This window comes from Osmia lignaria, chromosome 6, assembly GCF_051020975.1.
Source record: "Osmia lignaria lignaria isolate PbOS001 chromosome 6, iyOsmLign1, whole genome shotgun sequence".
Taxonomy (NCBI): Eukaryota; Metazoa; Arthropoda; class Insecta; order Hymenoptera; family Megachilidae; genus Osmia; species Osmia lignaria.
In genome coordinates this window covers 8,543,914-8,567,131 of record NC_135037.1, presented here as the reverse complement: position 1 = coordinate 8,567,131, position 23,218 = coordinate 8,543,914, and the positions used below count along the sequence as shown (strand labels likewise).

At 40.7% G+C, this 23,218-nt stretch overlaps 1 protein-coding gene across 2 annotated transcripts; it reads right to left on the bottom strand.

Annotated features, from left to right (window-relative positions):
* Positions 1 to 1,111: 1,111 nt before the first annotated feature.
* On the bottom strand, positions 1,112 to 22,584 carry tna (Zinc finger MIZ domain-containing protein tonalli). Of its 2 annotated transcripts, none has more exons than XM_034318412.2 (10): positions 21,678 to 22,584; positions 4,972 to 5,261; positions 4,440 to 4,763; positions 3,715 to 4,354; positions 3,253 to 3,599; positions 2,978 to 3,163; positions 2,348 to 2,490; positions 1,782 to 2,271; positions 1,470 to 1,703; positions 1,112 to 1,382 (listed from the first exon to the last, which is right to left on the bottom strand). In XM_034318412.2, exons 2-10 carry the CDS (start codon positions 5,059 to 5,061, stop codon positions 1,245 to 1,247), a joined length of 2,592 nt encoding a protein of 863 aa, XP_034174303.1. In that variant the 5' UTR covers positions 5,062 to 5,261; positions 21,678 to 22,584; the 3' UTR covers positions 1,112 to 1,244. The 2 variants fall into 2 exon arrangements, with proteins under 2 accessions (XP_034174303.1, XP_034174304.1); XM_034318413.2 differs by having other exon boundaries at positions 4,972 to 5,258.
* Positions 22,585 to 23,218: the final 634 nt, after the last annotated feature.

The following is a 23,218-nucleotide window of genomic DNA, read 5'->3' as shown; positions in this document are numbered from 1 at the left end:
TCACTAATCATCTAAAGGAAAGGAACACTATATGCGCTATATCCATCAATAAGCAGGGTAAATTCACAACAGATGAACGTCTTATCTATTTTTTTTTTTCCTCGATTAAAACTTATTTACAAAAGTTACTGTACAACTGTATTTCTGTTGTGATGTAGGTCCATCATAGCCTTTCTGAATGCGAGTAGACCGGTTCTGAGGTAAAGATTGTATTGCAGGGAGAACTTCAAAGTGAAGTCTTGTGAAATAGCACAGCACATTTTGTCAAGCAAATATTCCAAAATCATAAATTCGTCAAGTAAGTGTTACATATATCTTTTTAAGGTACACTAAGAGCTCTCTAAAGAATCATTCCAATATTGTGCTGATATCAGATAGCCTGTATTTTTTCTCAATATAAAAGTCTATAAATGTGCTATACGATTTGTAATGTTTGTTAATGAAATATCGTTCACAAAAAAAAAAAATTAATTATTCTATTCTATAGTATGGTATGTTTTGTCAAATATTATTTCTGTAAAAACTTATTTTGGAATGAAGAATTGGATAAATGGCAATCTGTATAAAATGTATGTAAATTTGTCGATCGTATTGCACATTTACCGTTATCAAAGAAACATGTCCCTTTAGTATTTAATCTATATGTAAAATTCCTCAGTGGAAAAACATTACTTCTATATGTTCGGTATTAAAAAATTCGATTACCTTCTTTTGAACACAATTAATATAATTGTGATATATCCGCGGTGGTCAGTTCTGGAACATATGCCCGGCACAATGTTAATAATCGCGTTCGTTTTATTCTATTGGAAATAAAAAAATTCCCAATGTCAAAGGACTAAACATAATCCGTGCAATAACATCTTTACAAATTAAGCACTACACCAGCCCGGTGGTGCTTCGTTTCCGCCCTATTAATTAAAAGTCATCGTCGTCTTTATATCTAATAATATGCCCTAACTTCGTCAATAGGAATATTATAATTAGAGCTAAGCTTTTTGTACCATTGAATTAGGTGAAAGCACCCACAGTGACCCCAATACGTTTTGAAAATCGATCACTACAATTATTTTCTTCCGATTTAGAAATATATTTGTAGTAAGATGCAAACCTGTGTCTTCTGTTAATCAATTTATTTTTTCTTTTTTCTTTCCATTTTTTTTTTTTCTCTCACTTCTTCTTTCGCCTTAACGTTAGGGTCGCGATTTGATTATTTCTCTTGAGAGATGCCCGTGAATATTTCTTTATTCGAAGAGTGCTAATATATCGTCACTTGATGAGGGGTTACCACTGCTAGCGCCGCTACTGGGAGGGGTGTTCAGATCTGGTGGATCCAGGTACGAAAGTAATTCCATTGGATCCACGACATTGTCTGGCAAGAGCTGTGAACACAATTCAAAGAACAATTTTATTAAAACTTCAATTACTATACATTTCCTCTTTACATCTTGAAAATTTCATATACTCACATTCAATGCCTCTTGACCGGTACCCTCGCCATCGATTACTGCAGCTGGGTCGAAATTTAAGTCAGATGGTATGTCTGCAGTATCGTTATTTATGTTTGTACTCGTATTACCAGACGTGTTATGATTTCCCGTGGATTCCTGAGATGCAGGGGGAACACTTGGTGGACCACTGTTTCCACCGCCTGGTGTGTGGGGTGTATGGGGAGTATGAGGTGTATGTGGGGTATGAGGCATCTGCGATACAAATGATACAAACATTAGAATCGACAGATCAAATACTTTGATGTTGATGTTTAAAAAACTTTAATTTACCTGATCGTTCAGTGATTTCTCCATAGCGTTGAGAGGATCCAAGGAGTTGACTGATTCATTCAAGTGCGACAGTGGCCCTGCACCGTTTGTGTAATCGTTATTGGTATTCGTATTCGTTCCGGAGTTGATATCGAACGATCCTCCAGACGAATTCCGATGATTGATATTATTATTCGCGTACGTAGACGGCGTGTTATTCATCATAGAGCCGCTTACGATGCTACTCATATCAGGCGGTATGTACGGACTCATTGCCTGATTCATATCCCAATTATTCATCGTTGGCATGTTCATACTTCCAGGTGACATTGCCTTCGTCATTCTTTTGCAATCGCTTTCTTCCTCGGATTTGATGCCAGTTAAATTCTTAGCTGGTTTCCAATTCGCCACCGAGTCTATCGTCACCTCTTCGACCTCCGCGGTGTTCAAAGTGTTCAGAATGCCCCACATGTACTGGTCAACCTCTAAACCTTCTAATTGGGCAGGTTTCCTGTAAACAGATCATTCTAATTTAGAGAATGGTCAGGTTTATTAATTGAAAAAGAAATGATTGAGAAGTTACTTACGTGCATACAGGACATCTCCACGATCCTCTTTCACAATTTAGCTGTAGGTACGACTCGAGATCGAAGCATTGAATATGTTTACAATCGTGTCCCCTAGCTGGCAGTGTAATACGTTTAAAGGTAATAGGACATTTTAAGGATACCTGCAGAAAATCATAATTTTAAGTATTAAAAAAAATTCACATGAAAAGAATATAGGTACTTATACAGTAAATATTCGATAAATGCCAAAAAGATCTGTACGATAAATGATAAGAACTCATCCCCACCGTTGGAGGGTATACTCTTTGAGATCTGGGATCGGATTTATCAGTGAGATAATACTAATGCAACAATCCATCTTTGTTAGTTTTCATTTTTTCCTTATAAAACCTTTACCAGAATATTTCTGACATTTTGCTGATTAAAATGATACCAAACACGATATAATTGGGAAAGGATAGCAAATGAAAAATAAAAAGACGAAGAGAAAGATCAGCAGTCCCTTTTTCACTCGTTATCCTTTCTACGTTCGAAGCGGTCGGTAAACTTCTAACAATGTAAGAACTGCACGAATAAGCAAAAGTTCGGTCCCGAGCGTTTCGCTTTTATCGAATCTTTACTGTATACTTATGAGACAAATGCCGTTACCTTAAGTGCTGTCTGTTCTACAACATCCTTCTCCGACTGAATACCATTATTTGAAATAGTATTACTGAAATTTCGTTTAATCTTAGTGATACAATGTTCCGCCGTGAGCAGCCTTTTACGTAACAATCCGTGAAGTACGCTTCGCACGCTTGGTCGATGAACTAATTGTAGCACAAACAAATGTGACTGTAAATGAAAGAAAAAAATAGTATATAATATATTGGCAATCAATTTCATTCGTGGAAATGGTTGATACGGAATCTTTGAATACTTACGCAACAACACGCCGATACCGTGATCTGTATTGTGTTCCTTCCCGATTGACAAACGTCCTTCAGGTATAAGGGCTTATGAGACGTTTTATTTTCACCACGATCGATAACCAACGGCGTAGCATTTACAGATACTTGCACGCTCGCCGGCCAGTTCGTGTTCATTTGCCTGTCCTCGTGATGGAAACACTTGAGCTGCAGTTCCAGGTCCGATCGCCACATCAGGGTTTGATGGACCGTGGACTTCAGTTGGAATACGTGGTTGCTTACAGCCAGATTATGTTCTAAGCGGAAGGGTGGAAGAATGATGCCATCCCTCACGGGGAATGTTAATCTTAACTCATCGTCCTCTGTAAAGAGAAACAGAGAGACGCGTGGTTAAGTTACCGCGCATAACAAGCCTGTCCAAGAACTTGCCCCAAGGCAATCTAACGCAAGATGAACATGGATCCATTAAACACTTACTCTGAATGTTAACCGGTGACTTCATATCGTTGAAATTAGGCTTGATGTCCGGATTCGGACTGATGTACGGAGGCATACTAGTGGCCGGGGTCAACGGAGGTGTCGGGTTACCAGGGATGGGACTGTGCTGGTAATTCAGAGTCCCTGCGCCCGTCGTTCTCATCGACGCGACATCCTGTTGGTACTGACTGGTCACAGCCCCGGTCGCCCCGTACGAAGACGCGCCACCGGCGTATCCTGAGTTAGGTTGGTGGCCAACGAATTGATTGCCCACCGTGGTAGGTCCCATGCTAACCGGTATACCATTGCTACCGTAGTATTGATTGGTTGCCGCTTGATTCGCGGTTTGGTACGAGGGTGCAGTTTGCCTCATATTCGCTCCTCGTATCATCGAGTTAGGCCCAAAGCCAGCTGCCGAAGGATTCATCGTTTGCATCGGCTGGTACTGAGGTTGAAAGTTCGGTCTGGCTGCCGCGGGATAATTGGTCGGGTACTGCGACGTCGTCATGCCGTTGAAGGCCGGTTGCATCGCAGCCGGGTTGGGACCCGGGTAAGGACCCTGTTGCCTCTTCTGCGCCATGTGCATCGCAGGGTTCGGATAAGGTGCTAGTCTTCTTGGATAGCCCTGGTGTGGTTGAGCCTGAAATGTGCAATGCTTTTTTTATTCGAAAAGTCACATATAAGAAACCTCGAAATCTTGAAGACTCGTTATGTATTTTTCATACCTGCATGCTCATCTTGTTCATCTGCATGTTGTTAGGTCCCATCATATTGTTCATGCCCATATTACCCATGTTACTCATGGAGCTCATGGGGGTCATCCCGTTCATACCACTTATACCGTTCATACCTCCCATCGACATAGGATTCATCGAGTTCATGCCATTCATACTGTTCATCGAATTCATGGAATTCATAGAGTGCATCGGGCTCATCGTGCCCATGCTGTTAAAGTTGCTCATCCCGACTGGCCCCATTCCGGCCATTGGTCCTCTTTGGGCGTACCCTGCGTTGTACGTTTGGTGGGGTATTCCATGTTGGCTCTGCATCTATGATCAATCAATAAAATTCATTTAAAAATAACAAATATTTATTTTATATAAATACTATATACTTATGTGTTGTTGGAAAAATGTCTAATGTTCTTTATCTCTACAACTGTGCCATTTGCGCCATTTGCCATTTGCCATCTTTCTAACAGTCCCATAGTACTTCCACCATTTGACCTAACGAAGATAAGTAATTATGAAAGCGTACCTGATTGAATTGCGAGGGGATGTCTTGGCGGTCCTGCATGGCCACCACGCTAGCAGTGGCGGTGGCCGTAGCGGTGGCAGCTGCCACCATCGCCGCGGCACTAAATGTCGAACCACCACCCCCGTTCTGGGGTGGCACCGTGCTATGATAGCCGGATGATAACACGGGCTGCACCCCAACGCCTATCGCCGCCGTTGTTGATGCTGTTCTTCTTGCTAACTTTCACGAAAACGACCCCGATGATCGCGCCTCACGCGTTAAAGGCGATACAATGAAAACCGGACTTACTGCTGAAAGCACACAAGAAAAATTGCATTTTTATTCAGAGTTTCTTTTTTCAGAAACGTTAAGTAACTCGGAGAGCGGTTTTAACAGACATCGAAGCAAGAGTAATATAAGTATCGCTTTGTAGGTCAGATTCGTGTTCGAACTATACGAGTAATCGATTGTATCGCAACGTTCTCCATTTTCCATTGCCCAGCAATAATAATATGTCAGTTATTCATGATCGTTGAATTATTTGAGAAGGTCGTCAACTTAAATCGCGTATCACGTGACAAACACTTGAACCTTCTATCGATCATCTTCAATATTAAATTAACAGTACCTAATTAAGATCGCGTATATAATCCTTCATCGAAAATATTCAAATAGTTCATGCCAAAAGGAATGGTTAAGTTACAATTACCAATTCCCAGGTCTAGGTATCAATCCAAACGATTAACTCGCGAAAGGTTAAAACTAAACTGAAATTATCTCCCTTCTAATTCTTTTCTAAACGCTCTATCGATCGATTTACGGCTGATTCCCCCTCATCGAAGTTTTTTTTATTCCACGAATAGAAAATTAGAGTATATTTAACACGAGTCATTTTCAACGCTAATCATTGGTTGTATCTAGGGGTGTGGGAGAACCTGAGAATGTCGGGCTTTTAGTTGAGTAAAAAATTTTTCTTGGGATTTGGGTTGGGTTTGTCAGATTTCAGCAATCCCCCTTTTCACACAATAACTCTTCAAATATAACAAATATGTAGAGAAAGATATTTTTTTACTTAAATATTATTTATTTCAAAAATCTTCTATTTTTTCCCCCAGTTAAATTTTGTCAATTTTTAAAATTAAATTTAGCCTAGATCAAAATTGGTATTAGATTTCTTTCAAAACGCCATATGGTGTCCCTAATCTAATAGAAGAGCGCATAGGTTCGAATTGGCGGTAGCCGGCTAGTAAATCGTTAAAAAGATAAAAAGGACGAAGAAGTCGGGACTACGATGCCTTTGTCGAGCCCTTTTATCGACATATTCCTTGGCCTGAATATTGTATGCCGTGGAGTAGCCTTCGTTGAAACGTTTCTGTCCCCGTTCGAGGCGCGTATACCCCAAAAGATCGAAAGACAGAGGCGAACCCTGCGCCACCGTTCATGTTCCCAGCTGGCCAAGGCCCCTATTGGTTTTCTGTGGGAAATGCACGTGCTCGCTATTCACACACTGCTGCTGCCGCCGCTTATAATATCGTTCTGCTACAGACACCGTTTGCCGGTGCAATCGTGCCCGTGGAACCTACTACATCGCCTTTTGCACGATCATTTTCGACTTGTCCGATACAACATCGATACAGCGAAAAAAAAAAAATATCTCAATGGTTGGGGTTTTTGAAGCACTCTAAGAATGGGAATATTACAGAGGAACATCGACAAGCCTGTACAATTCTTTTCTAACGAACACAGTGCTTTCTATTCCAGACGCTTTCTCGCGACCATTTTGCTACCACTTACTCCATATAACGCTTTCTTTCTCTAATTATTGTGGAATATGTAGTGCAGAGTATCATTAGACGTTTGAATGATTTCACAGTGCAGTCTCTGTAACTCGAACATCTCCAACATCTCTAGTTTCTCGAGTTATTCTCGATCTAGTAACTTTTTGTTTATACCGTAGGGATTTTTAGTGAAAACATAATCTAAAGTAGAATAAAGTAAAACTAACAGAGGGATCGAGTTGTGTTAGTAGATGGCACTTTGACATTATCCCTTGTGAGGCAATCGATGCTTATTGGAATTACAGGTAGAAGTTATAAATAAAACGGTTATAATGTACTTTCCAAGCTGGTCACAAAGACGAGGAAGTTGGACAGGACTTAGTAGACCGTGCTATTGTAAAGAAATTTAACTTGTAATAGAGGCGATACTGGGCTGGGGAAATTCACTTCAGACAGACGTGAAAAAGAAGTCACGGGACAACAGGGTATACGATGACCATTGTTCTATATAATGTTCGAAACTCGGGGAACACGTGAAAGAGTGCACCGTGTGTATCGTACCGTATCCTTCGCGGTGTCGGCTTACCACGTGACACGCTTCATACTCTTGCGCATGCTCGTGATAATTTATAAAATCACCAGGAATTTCTGCATTGAAACTAGAACCCTTTCATTTAAATTCCTTCGAATAATTATTTTATAAAGTCAATTAGAATTATTAGCCATCTTTAAAAAACGCCTAACCTATTAAAAAAATTATTAACACATTTGCTACGAATGCTCAAGAAGTAATCTGTAGTGCCTATCATAGAATTTCAAAAGAACCTTGGTGATTTTTTGAAACATTAATGATTAATGAACGTTTTGAAAGCTCAAGTAGGTAGAACTTATTTCGCGCGCTTTTTCAGCGCCACTGGCACCCTCTAGCACCTCTCTTCTCCGCCATACTGATTCGAAACTTTCGTACTTCAAACTTTCAGTGTATGAAAGTAGAACACCGGAATTATGCTTTCCTGGATGTTGATTCAGTGCAATGAATCGTTTAAGTAATTTGTATTCACCATTACTAAAGTGAACCTTCATAAACTTCTCTGTAGAGAAGTTTAAACTTCTCAGTTTCAATCGATTTGATAAGATACGATTTATAGCAGACGGATAAGGATTCTACCGGTGGAAGCATAGAATGATAATCGGTCAGATATACTACGAGCAGAAATAAATATTCCGTCATCCTAATGTTTATCCGAATCTGTTTGAAAATATTTTTTAATTTTCCAATACCATGACAGGATCGACACAGGTAAAAAGAGACATTAAAATTTGCGAAATATTTAAAAATAACTTTGTTATTTGCACGGGAGAGGTAATATACAAGCATTGTCGCCAATGCCATTCTCTGTTGGCATGGAATAAAACCGTTACGATCGACAGTCGAAAGGAACGTCCTCCACGTTATTAGAACTAGAATAAGATGAAAAAAAGACGAAGAAAAAAAAAACGGATATAAAGATCTCGTTAATCATTTGCTAAATAATTTTTTTCGCGCCCGCTTGACCCGAGAGATTTTCAAAGTCAACGGAAGAGGGACGCGTCGCCGCCTCTCCGTCACCCGAAAATGAAAGAGAACCTTCTCTTTTCTGCGTGTCGTGTCCTCGAGACGCGATTATGGCACATCGAACAAAAACAAATTTCGAATAATAGCCTCTCTCGGTCGAATTGAATACGTCCGACAGTAGAGGAACACGTCTCCCTGCCGTGTACTCTCGCTCGTCTACATACACATGTCCATATTGGATCTGTATACAGGGTGTGCGTAAATATATCGACACGTTGGGAGACATTGTTCGGAGCGCTATTAGAAAGTCGTTTAATACGGTACACGAAGTAAACTACATTTATTCGAATCATTACTTGAAACATATACACCCATATCGTTCGAATACTTTCGTGAGTCAATATACGTTCTATGTAAAAAGTAACCAAATATAAAATATTCCAGATTAAAAGGATGTATAAATTAACAAAGGATAATACGTATGTAACGCTTCCAAGCTAAACAGCCCATTTATCGTGCCCAAGTCTTTCCACAGTGTTCCAACTTCTGTCATTGAGTCTACTTTGGGATACCAGTGCAAACAGATAGCATAGTTAATTACAATTAACACCTGTCAGAAGGAATTCCTTAAATAAATCTTCAATCATATAACAATGAAGAGGTAGCCATTACAGCTGCCCATGGTCTTCATATTTGATTTCCGAGATACCCTGTACATATGTGTACACGTAACGTACTTACGTCCAGATATAGCGCGTACAGGGAGCATTTCGAAGGTTGACGTCATCCGGAGTCCCACCCTCTTTGAATTTGTGCTGAATGCAACTCTAGGAGAAAAAGGAGGGAGAAACCGAAAGCGAAAGAGACGGAGAATGTATGGTGAAAGAGTAGGCGAGAAAAAGATGGAGGTAAAAAAGCAATGAGAGGGAGAGATCCATCGAATCTATGCCTTTTCCCTTCGACGCTCTTTCTCTTTCTCTCTCTTCTCCCTTATTTCTTCTCCCCTTCTGTCTTCCCCTATGAACACCGACCGGGGGCGGGCTGGGCCCCTCTCTGTAAAGCCCACAACGGGTTTCTATTCTCGGATGTCAATATTTCGTCAACTAGAGGCCACTCGGCACGCAACAAAAGCCCCTACCGCGTACAGCTTGCGCTGCTGGCGTGAGAGAAAGAAAGGGAAAAAGGCTGGTCGGGATGGCCGTGATTTGTTAGCTGGCGTATTTCGAAGATGGGACATTGCGAGATAAAATAACAGCAAATCTGATATAAAAATAGTAACAAGTGTCATTATAAACAAGATACAAATCATTTTCTAAAGACTGATACTATAGTATTTCATGCAATGTCAATTTATGAACTGGAAACGATTCGAACCCTAAATAAGTAAATGAAGACATTATGAGACATCTAGGGGTACGATCGCGACGCCTAGCGGGAAATTGAATACAGAGCGCCATTTGCTGGCGCCCTCTGTCGGCGGAATTTAAAATTCGCGCCACAACTTAACTTATTATCAAAGACGAGGACTGACAATGAATGAAATGCAATAAATAAAATCAGAATTTTTACAGAAATCAAACAGAACATTGAAAAATTATTGATAAAAAGAATCGGTTACATATTTCTTCTCAGTGATGGATGTGTTTGATTCTAGTTCAAAGTCGGCGCGTCGTTTCGAAAGCAAATTCCCGCATATTCATGGAGACTAGCCCAAAGGCTGTTTCCCCATTTACAGAAAGCCGAGGAGGCGACTAATGCCGTCGATGCGTGTCGAGGTGGAGGCGAATAATATCGAGCGAGGGAATCCTTGTACGAGATAAAATGGGCCTCTCACGGTCGTCGCGCGTCGACACATAATAGCCGCGTTCTCCTCGCTCGGTGTACTCCGTGAACTGGTATACACAAACAACTTCTCGCCCCTTATGAATCCAGTTTCGATCATCGGCGACGATCGTTAAAACATCGTTTCACGATAACGCGAATAAAATGACCGTTAAACTGGCGAGTGTTAAAGGCGAATGATGATGCTATAGTAAAACTAAAGCCGGTGTAAAATTAACGAAAATTTTTATTAAAACCTTAAACCTCCCTTTGGAACCTGTCTATCTGGTCTGAAGCAAAGTTCGTTCGATATCTTTCGATTAATTTTTGATGCACCTCGTAATATACTCGAAGTTGCGTTAGAAAATTGTTAAGGGAATCGACGAGGGATTCTTAATAGATTTTCTATAACTCGAGTTGAAGTTTCGAACGGAGCCGAAAAGAAACGTTCTCCCAGCAGCCTGTCTGGGAGAGTCACATATCGCCGTTGAACCGGTCTAAACGCACCTTTAAGGCGAGTGACAAAGCGACGGTGAACGCGGCGCGGGAGTAACGAGGACAAAAAACGAACACGCCGGATACCGATCGCAACACTTCACTAAAATCAGGACAACACCGAGAGAAGGAGGATGGGAACGAGGATTCGAGAGAGTCTCGGGACGAACCAAAGCGAACCAACGAGCCTGCGACACGTAAACAAGAGCGTGCGTCCGAGGTCGACTCGCGGAGAGAATCGTGGGAGGAATTCCTTCTTTTTATCTCTCTCTCTGCTATAGACGTCGGGAGAGACCGGGAGAGACAGAGGGCTTTGATCTCCGCCCGTGTCGCCTCGTTATTTTCGGTGGGAACCGCGGAGACAAAAGCATTCTCGTGAAAATCATCCTCGACTTTTCCATGGAAACGCTGAAACTTTTGCATTCGCGTTCGTTGAAAATGAAGAATCATCGAAGGAATCATAGAATAGGGAATTATCGAGCGGCTGTACGACAGCTCCGCTATGAATTACGCGGCGCAAGGAAGAAGTTACATAAAAATCAAGGCTACAGGGGAAACCAAAGTTTCAAGCTGAACTTGACACGTGCCTGTTACCTAAGATGATTCCGCGCGTCATTACCGTAAATATTTTTATTTTCATTCGGTCATTCTCGATGACATCGATTCGAATTAGCCGGCAGCCTTTGGCGCTGTAAAAAACCTGTTCTATCTATTCTGAACGTGTCTTCATCTTTTCAACCATTTAACCCTTTTTTTTTCGTCACTAATCTATATATATATTAAATTCAGAAAATAATTTAAAAAAAGGCTAAATTTACGTTGCGTGCTTGCTAACCGTTCGTCATTAACGCTGATCCAAGAGCGTAAAACGAATGAATTATAAAAACGAACTGGTTCACTCGAGGTGCTCATCAAGATACGATAACGTGGAAGAGGCGAGAGGTAAAAAAAACAGATATCGAGAGTTTTTCTGCTTGCGCATCCACGATTCTCTGCCAACCAACCAGCTTCGGGTATATGCTTGACACGGCAATTGCATATGCAGCTACGATGACTCGTGAAATAGCAATATCAGCTTGCAGCGAAACGTGCCCATCGGCTGGTGGCGCGCGTTCTTCTGCACGGTTTGCCGAAGAAGAGGTGGATCTCTCTCTTTCTGTCGCTTCGGAGACCATCCATGAGAAGAATCTGTCATTCGCAACAAACGCTCGTGGCATTTCGAGCTGGATAGATCTTTACCGATGCCTTAGGAAAAGGTCGGACGACAGAGGATGGTTCTAACGTCCTCGCGCAACCCGAACGGTGTTATTTCTTCGGTCGACATTCGATTCGCGTGGAAAAAAAATCGTATTAATTGTCATTGAAATTTAATGGGTCTAATTTGGGTTGGTTATCGGGAATGTTTCTTGAATTTAGAAATCTATACCACTCCTTTATTCTACTTTCCCGATTTCGATCAGACCGCACCCCAATTAAGCAACCGGTACATAAGAATGAAATGTAAAAGGTTTTACATTGTTCATACCGTATCTAAGTGTTCATCTTACGTTCCTACTTGTTACGTTCATACTCGATCGTTAATTGGAATGCCATCCATTTTATTATTATATTTTATCATATTATTGGAAAAGCATCAATATTGATATTTTGAAAATAATAATTTTTCATTCATGATTTCTTATAGAACATATTTACTACAATTAAAGTTTTTTAATAAATCTTTTAATAAACATGAATTATCGAAGTTTACTTTTTTTTTTAAGGAGCCAAGTATAGTTAATACTATCGTTCTTTAAATAGATATAAAAAAGATTGATAGTACTACTACATATGATTTGAAGAATTCGTCCAAAGAGGGTCAAGGATACTATTCCCTTTCGTCGTTTTCCTTGATCGTTTCCGTCATGTTCAAAATCATCGGGAACACGTGCGACGCATAAGGTCGTGAGCGCGCGCCTCGACGTATAAACGGAAGTAACATCTGCCGCTGGTAACAAAAACGCCGAAAAACTGTAAGATTCGACCGCAGGACTTTCAACAATTATATTAGACAACTTCCTTCCGTCTGTATGTGGATGGAAAAGTTGTTCATAAAAGAGACCGCAATTGACCCGCTGATAATAAAAAACGTGTAAATTAGCAAAGAAAAATTTTGCTTTTACTTATTGTTAACTAAAGAAAAAATTCCAAATTAAATTGACACTAATGTAGAAAATAATAATTTGAATTTTTTTCAAGAAAACAAGAAATCATTTTTGTTCTAGTTAATCAGTGAACAAGAAGTTTTATTTTACGAGAAGTAAAATTTAAGGTTTCTTCTTGTTAACTCTTTGTAAAGGTATTCCACGTTAAAACGATTTCTACTTTGAATATTCGCAAACAAGCACATCACAAACATATTATGCAACTGGATGATATGTCTCGTTTTATCATTATGTAAGGATCACAGTCCAATTCTGGAACAACATTACGACGATTTAATAATTATGACCTATAATATATGTGATAGTGCACAAATGGGTAGCGTCGCAAAAAAGTTTTGTAACAAACCTCAGCGATCGGTGTCACGTTACAATTCCACGAGGGATAACCGTGTTACGTCGAAATATTATTTTGCCTCTTTATTCGCCGACAATTTTTTACCTTTCCATGTTTGCACTTCTTTTTTACACTTCTTTTTTACAATTCTTTTTCTTCATAAAATTTGCATTTTATTTTTTGTTATATTTATACATAATTAAGTTTTAATTCTGATAGATTTTAATTACAAAAATAACATTGAAATTTCATATAATTATTCACGATTTTTTCCGAATTTTCTTAGAGTCAGCAAAGATCTGTATCAATTGAAACGTGGCCGAGTACCTAAAAAAATACTCAACCATGAATTCTTTACGAATCAAATTATTGGAGGGGAGGATCCTTGGTACTGCAATTCGTGAAATGATTACGAAACGTTTATTGACACGTTAACAATTTTTGGACGTGATGTCCGTTACGTCGAAGAAATCGCTTACATGCTTTATCTTTGTGTCAACTAAGGCGTGGAAGAAATTCCATTACCTTATTTATAAAATACAAACAGAATTTTTCTTTTGATCATTTAAAATCGTTGATAACATTGTTAACTTGAAGAAAAAAAGGGAAGAAATAATAAATGAATTTTTAAACAAAATTTATTATCCAGATTCCAACGTTAATGTAAGAATCCATTAAAAACTTGTAATCTCGCGAGAACAACCGTATTTCTATAAGTTACATCATGCGCGCTTCCGAATATCTCGAAATATGGCGGAAGTAGTTTATCAGCGATGGCGTAATATCCGGAGCTGAAACATTCATCTTTTGTTTTACAACTTCCATTGCTTCAGATTAAAACGAAACGTACTCCTCTCGAATAAAAAGCGTATATACATATACAAAACGAAATTTGAACGTCCCTGACACACAAACAATTGGCCACTCGAGTGCGCTTCAATAAATTCGATCCGCCAAAAAGCGTTTCCCCTTCGATGCAACATCGAGTTACTCAATTAAACTGATTACCAAACCGATTATATTAACCCTTCGTGGTCGAAGGTCAGAACGTTCCCTTCGTTCTTCACCGGAACTTAGATTTATATTAAACAATCGGTTCTATGCCAATGGACAATTCAAATTTTTCCACAAACGTAACCAATAACAACGATCGAAAGGATTTGAAATTTAAAAATGCGGCCGATTTCGCGCGCTTCCGCGTGCGCATGAAATTTTCCTGAAAAGTATTGCCGACATCTCATCATTACCATTTACGGTCCTATGGCTGGTAGTTTCAATGTCGAAATCGTTCTTTGTATCGGCAAATTGTTACACGCCTTACGTCACCTTGTTTTTGACGTGCAATAAATCTTGCGGAGGATGCACTTCAGCGAAACGCCGAGGCGCACGCGCGTGCGCATGCGCGCCAGTCCTGTCAGGATTCGGAGAAAGTTGTTTCGGGGCGTTGATTGGCGGATGACGAAATCACGGAAGCCGCCGGCCAATCGTTGCTCTGGAAACTTTCCCAGAACACTTAACCCCTTTGACCGTTACATAAATATCACCCGATCCGGTGCACCGCGTTACAGCAACGTAGTATCCTGCCGCGATGAGATAAAGGGAACGACAAGCGACAACGATACGTCGTTGCTTCTCTTTGTTACTCCCACGCAGAGGTAGAAACAGAAATTTATCTTAAAATTCTGCTGAATGGAAATATCATGGACTCTTGTTCATTGATTCGAATAAAACTTGGGGGATTTATAAAATGGTCTGTAACAATTATTCAAAGATTAAAACTAGGAAAATTATTAACCTAAAGGGATTAGCACTAAAATGTTAACATGAATCCGCGTTGACTGTTATTAATATTAATATTGAAGCTCAACTACTCTTAGTTATTAGAGGGCGTACGAAAGAAAAACTTGTAAAGTTACAAGAACCAATGTCCCATAAAAGTTGAAGATAAAAGAAACTTTTGAATCTTAAATTACTTCACAATTTGTTACATGAATATTATGTAAATCAGTTACATAATACTAACACAAAAGGGTTGAAGAGTGATTAACTTAAAAGCTGTTTAAGCAAAGTAACGCAAGGGCTGAACGAGGAAGCAATTTATTAGGAATTAGAAAGGTAGACTGTTGGAAATCAGCTTATTACCGGAGAAATCGAGACAATTGTTTTGAACTGTAATGTATGTACGAGTGGAAGAACATACTTTCTTCGAAGTCCGTTTATAGTTGTATATATACACATACATAGACGTGTGTGTACATATATGTACATAGAAGCTTGGAAATAAGGAAGTGAAGAGAATATATACACACATCTATAAGTTATCTCGGAGAGCACCGAAATAACATCGCTCGTTTTACCACCGACCGAGGCAAAACGGATCAACGAAATTCTCGTTGAAAATCTTTGGTACGATTTATAACGAGTGCCTAGTAACTTGATGTATGTCAGGGTTAAACTGGAAGGCACTGATGATGAATACTGTCTAAATAAAAATATTTTTCACAGAAATGCTTAAAAAAGATTATAGTCTTCCTAAAACTAAGAATTAAAATTATTATTTTTATTACTACTTTATACTCAATTTAATAATAGTATTCGATACTATTTTATGTGCTCAACGCGTACTTCGTCATGAGGAGAGACTCGTTAATTTCAAATAATCGCGCGCAAGTTGGCACGTGCGCGGAAACGGCTGTTTAAATATATATATATCATGAAAGGCACTATATTTCTTCCACCTGCTCTTTGCATTAATTATTCCGGATTACAAAGTCTCCCGCTTTCTTATGCTTTTCTTCCAGATAAAAGCTACAAGATAATTATATCCCTGCGACGTACAAGGAAAGTGATTAATACGACGCGTTAAATAAAGATACCAACCACAGGATGAAGCGCCAACAGGGGATTCTAAAATACTAAACTATAAATATCGCGAATTTAATCATAGCATTACATTCCAGTTAAATATGTCATTTGACAAATAACTATTTTTATTTTATATATTCCGATCCCGTTTTACTATTAATTGTATATCAGTATAAAAAAATTAAATTATTTATATAATTTTTCAAATTTTATAAGGTATATGCAAAAGTTTTAGTCTTTTTCCAATTACGGTATTCATAAGATTAAATAAAAAACAGTAATTATAAAACATAATCAAAAGGAGATTGCAAGTATGAAGCAAATATTTATTGTTATAAGACTAAAACTTTTGCGTACGCCTGGTAAGTTACCGCGCATAGTTCAAAGCCACGCATGCGCACGGTTCAAACTCGCGCATGCGCGCAACGAAGCAGATGGACGCGCACGCTTATCAATAGTAACCGATAGTCGCGAAGAACAAACGAGCAGCTAAAGTTGTGACAGCTGATATCACCGCGTCTTCCTGGATAAGGTGAGCCGCGACCTTACCACGCGCAATCGCTTCCGGCCAATCAACGCACCCCCTTAGCAATTGCGGTTAATATATTAACCGATCGTTCCGTCCGATACACAACGTTTTTGTCACGACGCTTTTACGATTATCCTTTTTTCGACTCCTCCCACCTCAACATGCCAACACGTTTTTAAACACGTTTTTAGACACGTTATCGTTACGGTGGTAATTAATCTTTCCAACGTAAATTCGATATACATTGTTTTCACGGTTATCACCGAACCATGAAGAAACTAACGAGTTTATGTTTCTAACAGCAGACGCTGTTTTATATACCGATCGACGATAAAGCGTATGCGACAGGAATGACAAGCGATGCTTTACCGGCTTCGCGGACAAGATGGAACGCGACCTTGCCTGACCTGCTGCGCACAATTACTTCTGATTAATAGACGCATCTTACGTGCGACCGAACATCGATTTTAGATTGCCGCTTTATTTACAGAACTATTTATCATTTGATACTTATCGAAACGCTGTTTTTCTATTCTTTTTCAATCTTCATTTTGTGATTTACTATCGCATACTTAACAACTTCGCTATGGGACATTCCGAGAACGAAGTCTTTCTACGTCTTTAGGGTTAATACATATGTAATGGCATGTAAACGACGGCACTATAACTTCGTCAAAGAACAAATTTATCTTTCATCGACGCAACTAAAGTTCGCGTTGCTGTAGTCTATACATAGTGTTGGAAATATCGACGTTCTTGCCCGGCGTTTGACATAAGTACATGGAACGAAATTAACCGGTTGGTGCTTTGAGCGTCATTCGCGCGCATGCGCAGTAGATCACCTTACCGCGCGTACCACGGCCGAGGAGATAACAGAAATTAGCCGTTCGAAAACTAATGATCTACTTATACAATTGACTTACAATTAAATAAGTGATACTCTTGCGAGTTGCGTTACGTGTTTGATGAATACCGGCATTCGATCTAAGTTCAAAGAACCTGGGATAAGAGACGGCGCCGTAAATTTCAAATTAAACAATCTGAAACACAGCGGTATACAATTAAAAGCGTTCGAGATAACGATATCTTTCGTTTATTCGACGCGCTGTATATCGCGCTGCATCGACGCGCAATCGGATAAAAGAGCAGCCGACAGCGATAAACGATTCCGGGAAGATCTTTTGTCGGACGATCATTGGCGGTTCATTCGAATTCGTGTTCCACGCTCGGAACGCGCACCGTCGAAAAAAAATAAATAAATAACACGTTCCGAGACCTCATTATGCAACGGACAATTATGAAAATTTAATTGCGCCTCACCTTGAGCGCGCGTGCGGGGATATAATGTTCGAAGGCTGTTCCATTGTCGTCGGACCGCGAGCGTCACGAGCGGCCGCTTCGCGCCGGCAAAACAAACGTTTCATAATCCAACCAAGCGGATTCCGTCGCGTGTAAACCAATCGTTTGCGCAAGCTGTACGTACGCGCGGTGTGGTCTTCGAAGGATAGAGCGTGGCACGGCTCGTTCGTTTCTCGAAGAAAGTTTTCTTGCTTGCGTGGTGATTTCAACGGAGAGATCCTCGAGCGTTCGCCGGCCGATTGGTAAAACTCGACCGAGTCGACGCCTTGAATTTCGAAATTGGATCAAAGCAAATCATGGTAGGGTTCGTTTTCACGTTACGTGAAAATTCAGTGAAATTAATAAGGTTTTCAACCCTTTGTTGCCGAGATGGAGGTCCGTGCTTTTTAGAGATTCTAGGGTTCTTTCAAGATCAAAGGCAAATGACGAGTACCTGCACCCTTACCTTTACTCTTAACTAAGAAAGGCTCTCATTGCAGCGAAGTGTACAAGTAAATTCTTAGACCATCGAGTTTTCGACGATACCGCGATTATGCAAGTTAATAAGTATGCGATGGAGTCTAACAATTTAATCTTCCTCTCTACTGTAATATTTATCAAGAAAATCCGCAAAGTTTCGAGGACTCCACCTTGCACTCCGCGTCCCAAATATGGCACCCCAACGCCAGAGGGCTAAAGAAGTTGCTATAAAAGAATGTGAAAAAAAAGCTCGATGCCACAATTTTCTACGCGCCAACACTTCAAGGTGAATTTATAACGTGCTGTTCCTCTGACATAATTCTTCGTCAGTTCCGAGGCGTCTGTTCGTCGTCCTTGACAAATAAGTACCCTCGCTCCGCGCGCGAGAGTGCGCAATCAAAGATGACGATATATTCCTGACTCGCTGATATTTGCCAAATTGGTAAATAGCAGCGGCGTCTCTCTTTGTTGAAACACCTGAAAAATCTTGCTCTGATGTCTGCCGAACACGATGCCGCGACCCCGATGTCCTATAGCTGGATTACGACAAACCGTGTTCGCGAAACTCTTTTTTTTTTGTAGCCGTGCACACGTTGAGAAATTACGGCACTCCTTGTTCTAGCTGTGCTATCAAAAACAACTGATCAGTGGACTGAAATAATTTGACGTAGAATAAATAAAAATAGAAGAAAGAAGTAGAATAACAAAAATAGAAAGGAGTGAAATAACAAATAAAATGGTTCAATTGAAAAATGTAACAATGTGATCTAAATAATTTTCGAATATTTCGTTAATCCTATTATCCATCACTTCAAATATCTAATTCAAATATTTCCAATTATTTTCCACGGAAATTCAAGTGTTACCCAAATATGGGTGACAGCAATGAACGTGCTAAACGATATTATCAATAGTAACGGCTGAATGCGCGAGAGCAATGAATCGTCAAGCCGACCTCATTTATTTGTGGATAAGGGCAATGTGTGTGCAGAGAGTGCACCAGAACGTGTCTCTCCCCTGGTGCATCCCCACCAATCTACCACCGGGTGATTTGCCCCGCGGTAATACGTCCCTGGGAAGCACGGTATGCGCCATCGAGTGTACGCTTATTTTAACAAACCTATTTCTGATATTGTGCCACCGCAACGGGGCCTGTATCGAGATTAGAAGGCTTTCAACGAAACCGACTTTGCCGGTGGAGTGGCGGAGGCGCAATAACGCGAAAGAACCTAAATCGCAGCCGCGCCTCGAAACAGATCCGCTCGGTGCATACGTTTACGATGCAAGTGTACGTACTTACGTGCACGGAGAGCACATTCGACAAGTACCCCCCTCTCGTTACACGTCCCCATGGCGTTAGGTGAAAGCTCAACATTCGTAGAAGTAGCGCTGGACAACCGACTTTAATCGTGTACGCTAAGCAATGCGTTATACGTTTCTACAGAAAATTATTTCTTAAACTTATCATTGTTACTTGAAAGAAATTATTGCGATGCTTGATTGAAAAATTAAAAGGTATAAAGGAAAAATGAAAATGTGTAAATTTTTGATGGATTATATGATTATATAAAATCTGGATGAAATTGTAGAATCAATGGTGCAATCTTCTTCGTTCACTCCATCTTTTTCTCCAGGGAAGGCTAGCGCTCTATACGACAAATAAATGCTAGCAATGGAGGCGCCACCAAGGCTGCACAGCATCGAACCAACGGCTCATAAATGTCAAGGGATCCTGGTGTAGTTTTTAGGTTCCCCGAAGTGACTGGTATCGGTCTACTGCCTTTGTAGATTATACGTTTCAATCCAATATACAGTAGGTTCCAAAAATATTCCAACCCATGTAATAATTTTGTATAAAAATTGATTTAAAGTAAAGAAACTTTAGGTGAAACAGTGTTATCGCTGATTTTGTTAAAAAATGAAAATTATATTTAGGACGTTTTGGGAAACTTTCATTATCAGATGAAGTACCATTTATTGGACCTTAATAAAGAATCTCTGCTAGAGAAACCAGAATGAACTTTTATTCGTGTAATGAAAAGAAATTTAACTTGCATCAATGGAATCATGAAATTTTAATCCATTCACTATCAGCACTCGATTTTCCATATAAAATCATAATTTTGCATTTTATCAAATGGAACTCTCTGTCTATGATGAACAAATGTTCAATTGACTGGTGATAGGAAACGTGTCAAGGGGTTTGGTATATTGATAAAACATATCGTAAGAGCGGAGTTTCGGCAGAACTATCGTCGATAGTACAGTGACTTGGCGTATGACGGCGATAAACGATTAGATAGCCCGGGCATAGCGGAGCCTATTGCGCGTTTAATATTGCCAAGATTATCTCAGCGTACGCCAGATAGATCGCCGCGTTTACGTGTACGTGTGACCGTAACGCGCGTCGTCTCGTTCGATTCAAATCCAACTCTCTCGTTCCGTACGCCTTTCTTTAGTATTTTTATCTCGACTGATAACGTCAGTGACAATGTCATACCGATTATCGTCACCGACCAACGAACGGACAAAACCTGTTCGTTTATTTCAATCGTTCCCTCAAGAATCACCGAGATAACGTTTTCATTCTTCCAGCTGCAACAAATACCTGTCATTCTATGCGTAATGGTAAAACAGACTCGAGTTTTTCTAGGAAATGAATTATTAAGGTCGTGTGACGGATTAGATCGTCGATAAATTAAATTATTTATCGATAAAAATGTACGAGCGTTGAGAATGCACCAGTCGATAATAAACCTGCTGTTATAGGGGTGTAAGTATTGACGGTAGATTGTAAAACTTTGAAAGGTATTTGGTAGCGCATCGTTGCACGTAATAGTCGCTACACATAAAGGCGTTAATACGCCGAGTACAACAGGCTACTGCCGACAATCGAAGATTATAGTAGACGTGACTTTCTGCCTGTTTTTCGCGTCTCCTTCTGCGCGAAAGCTATCTCTCTATCTGATTCCTTCGTCATCGTCTTCTTACTTTGTCTCTCACGGTTAACCGGGATCGGTTCGAGAAACCGAGCGAGACGGAGTGACACATCTTTAGAACAATCACCCGTTGTGAAAGCGCATTACCGGTTCGAATATCTACTACTGCAACGTAACGAGCAAGTGGCGAGTCGCGAGAATGCAGACTTTTGCAAACCGTATCACAGCTGAAATCGAAATTCAGTTATCGATGGACGATAAATCGATTTTTCGTCGAACGAACGAAATTTTGATAATCGATCGTTCGTGATCCATCGTGACACTTTGGATAATCGACGACCACTTAACCAAGCATGCGGTAATAAGGGAAACGATGCACAACCACTTACCTAAAGAATGACACAGAATCGCATTATCCTCGGTAGATACACTTGATTCACGAAATAATAAATCCAATCCAATTCTCGTGTAAAATGGAATTGATTCGAAGTAAAACACTGAATCACACCAACGAGCACACTTCCTCGCGTTTATGATATCTGTCTACGTTCATCGTCATCGTCCGTCACGACGACGAGCACGGTCACCACGTTGCTCGACACTACAACGCTTTCGTCTATTCATCACCTCCTCATAACAACGACAAAACAAGCGAGAAACGCTCCGCCGACTAGCTCGGCTGAACGTGCGGAACCCACCAGAGAGTGTTGCACGCGCGTGCGACTCGGATGCGCCGTGAGAGAGGGTAAAACTCTCTGGCTGCTCGTGGCCGATACCGGTGTTGTGTCCTTGCGACAGTAGCGGCAACAACTTTATCGAGTAGTAACGTCTCTTCGACTCTTTTCAATTATTCACACCGTTTGATTTCGAACCGTATTGAAATCAATGTCAAAATACTTATCACACTAAAAACTATACTCTTTCTTTGAAATCTTTTCTTTTTAAATTCTTTCTATCGTCAGCACAAATGTTCTCTTTCTCTCGTTCTCTCACACACTTTTAGGAAACTTTTTATTTCATATTCATCAATTATACCATCGAGCGCGCCTTTTAGTCTGTCACAGGAGGTATCGTTAATGCACGAGAAATCGTTGGCAGACTCGATGTCGAGGACATTTGAATACACAGATAACGAACTACGACGGCGGTAAAACAGGGGTAGCGGCCAGCAAAAGCTTCGAAGGACTATGACGAAAACATTTGGAGATCGTCGCGTGGATGGTCTTGGACGACGATACTCGTGAACGAACGGAGAGGCGTCCTCTCGGTATTCGCGGCCGGCTGACTCTGACTGCTCGGCTGACTGACTACTCCGCGCTGGGTAGCATTGGCCCCGCTAAACGGTTGAAAGTAATACTGTCTAGTGAGAGGCTGTTGGGGCCAACATCGGTCTTCCTCGCTCCCTCATTGTCCCTCCTTCTCGCTCCCTTCGATACTCTTTCTCCGTCGCTCTACCTGCGCGCTCTCTATCGTCCGTTGTGTGTATACGCTCTGTGTATCTCTACGGTGTGTCCCCGTCCGTCGATTCTTCGTACGACATGTGTCGACACGCAGCCCTTTCTCCGTTGTGTTGGTAACTCACGGTGATGTGTTGGTAGCAGGAGCCAGCAGCAGCAGCAGCAGCGGCAGCGGCAGCAGGCACGCTGGGATATTATAGTGGTAGTAACGCTGGTCGCTAGTGTGTTGGTATCGAAGCAACGACTAAACGAAGATACTAACGGTAGTGGTAGAGCGTTGGACGACGCGGTGGGAGTTACTATACAAGCACACATACATAGAAGGCGCAGGCGCATACGAACGCCATCTAGCAGGAGTGCGACACTCGCACCCAACGCACAGACGTAGGGAACACTGCGGCACACGCGTGTGCCACTCCATGGAACGCAGACAATCAAAATGAAGATGGTGGGGATACGGTCGGACTACGAGG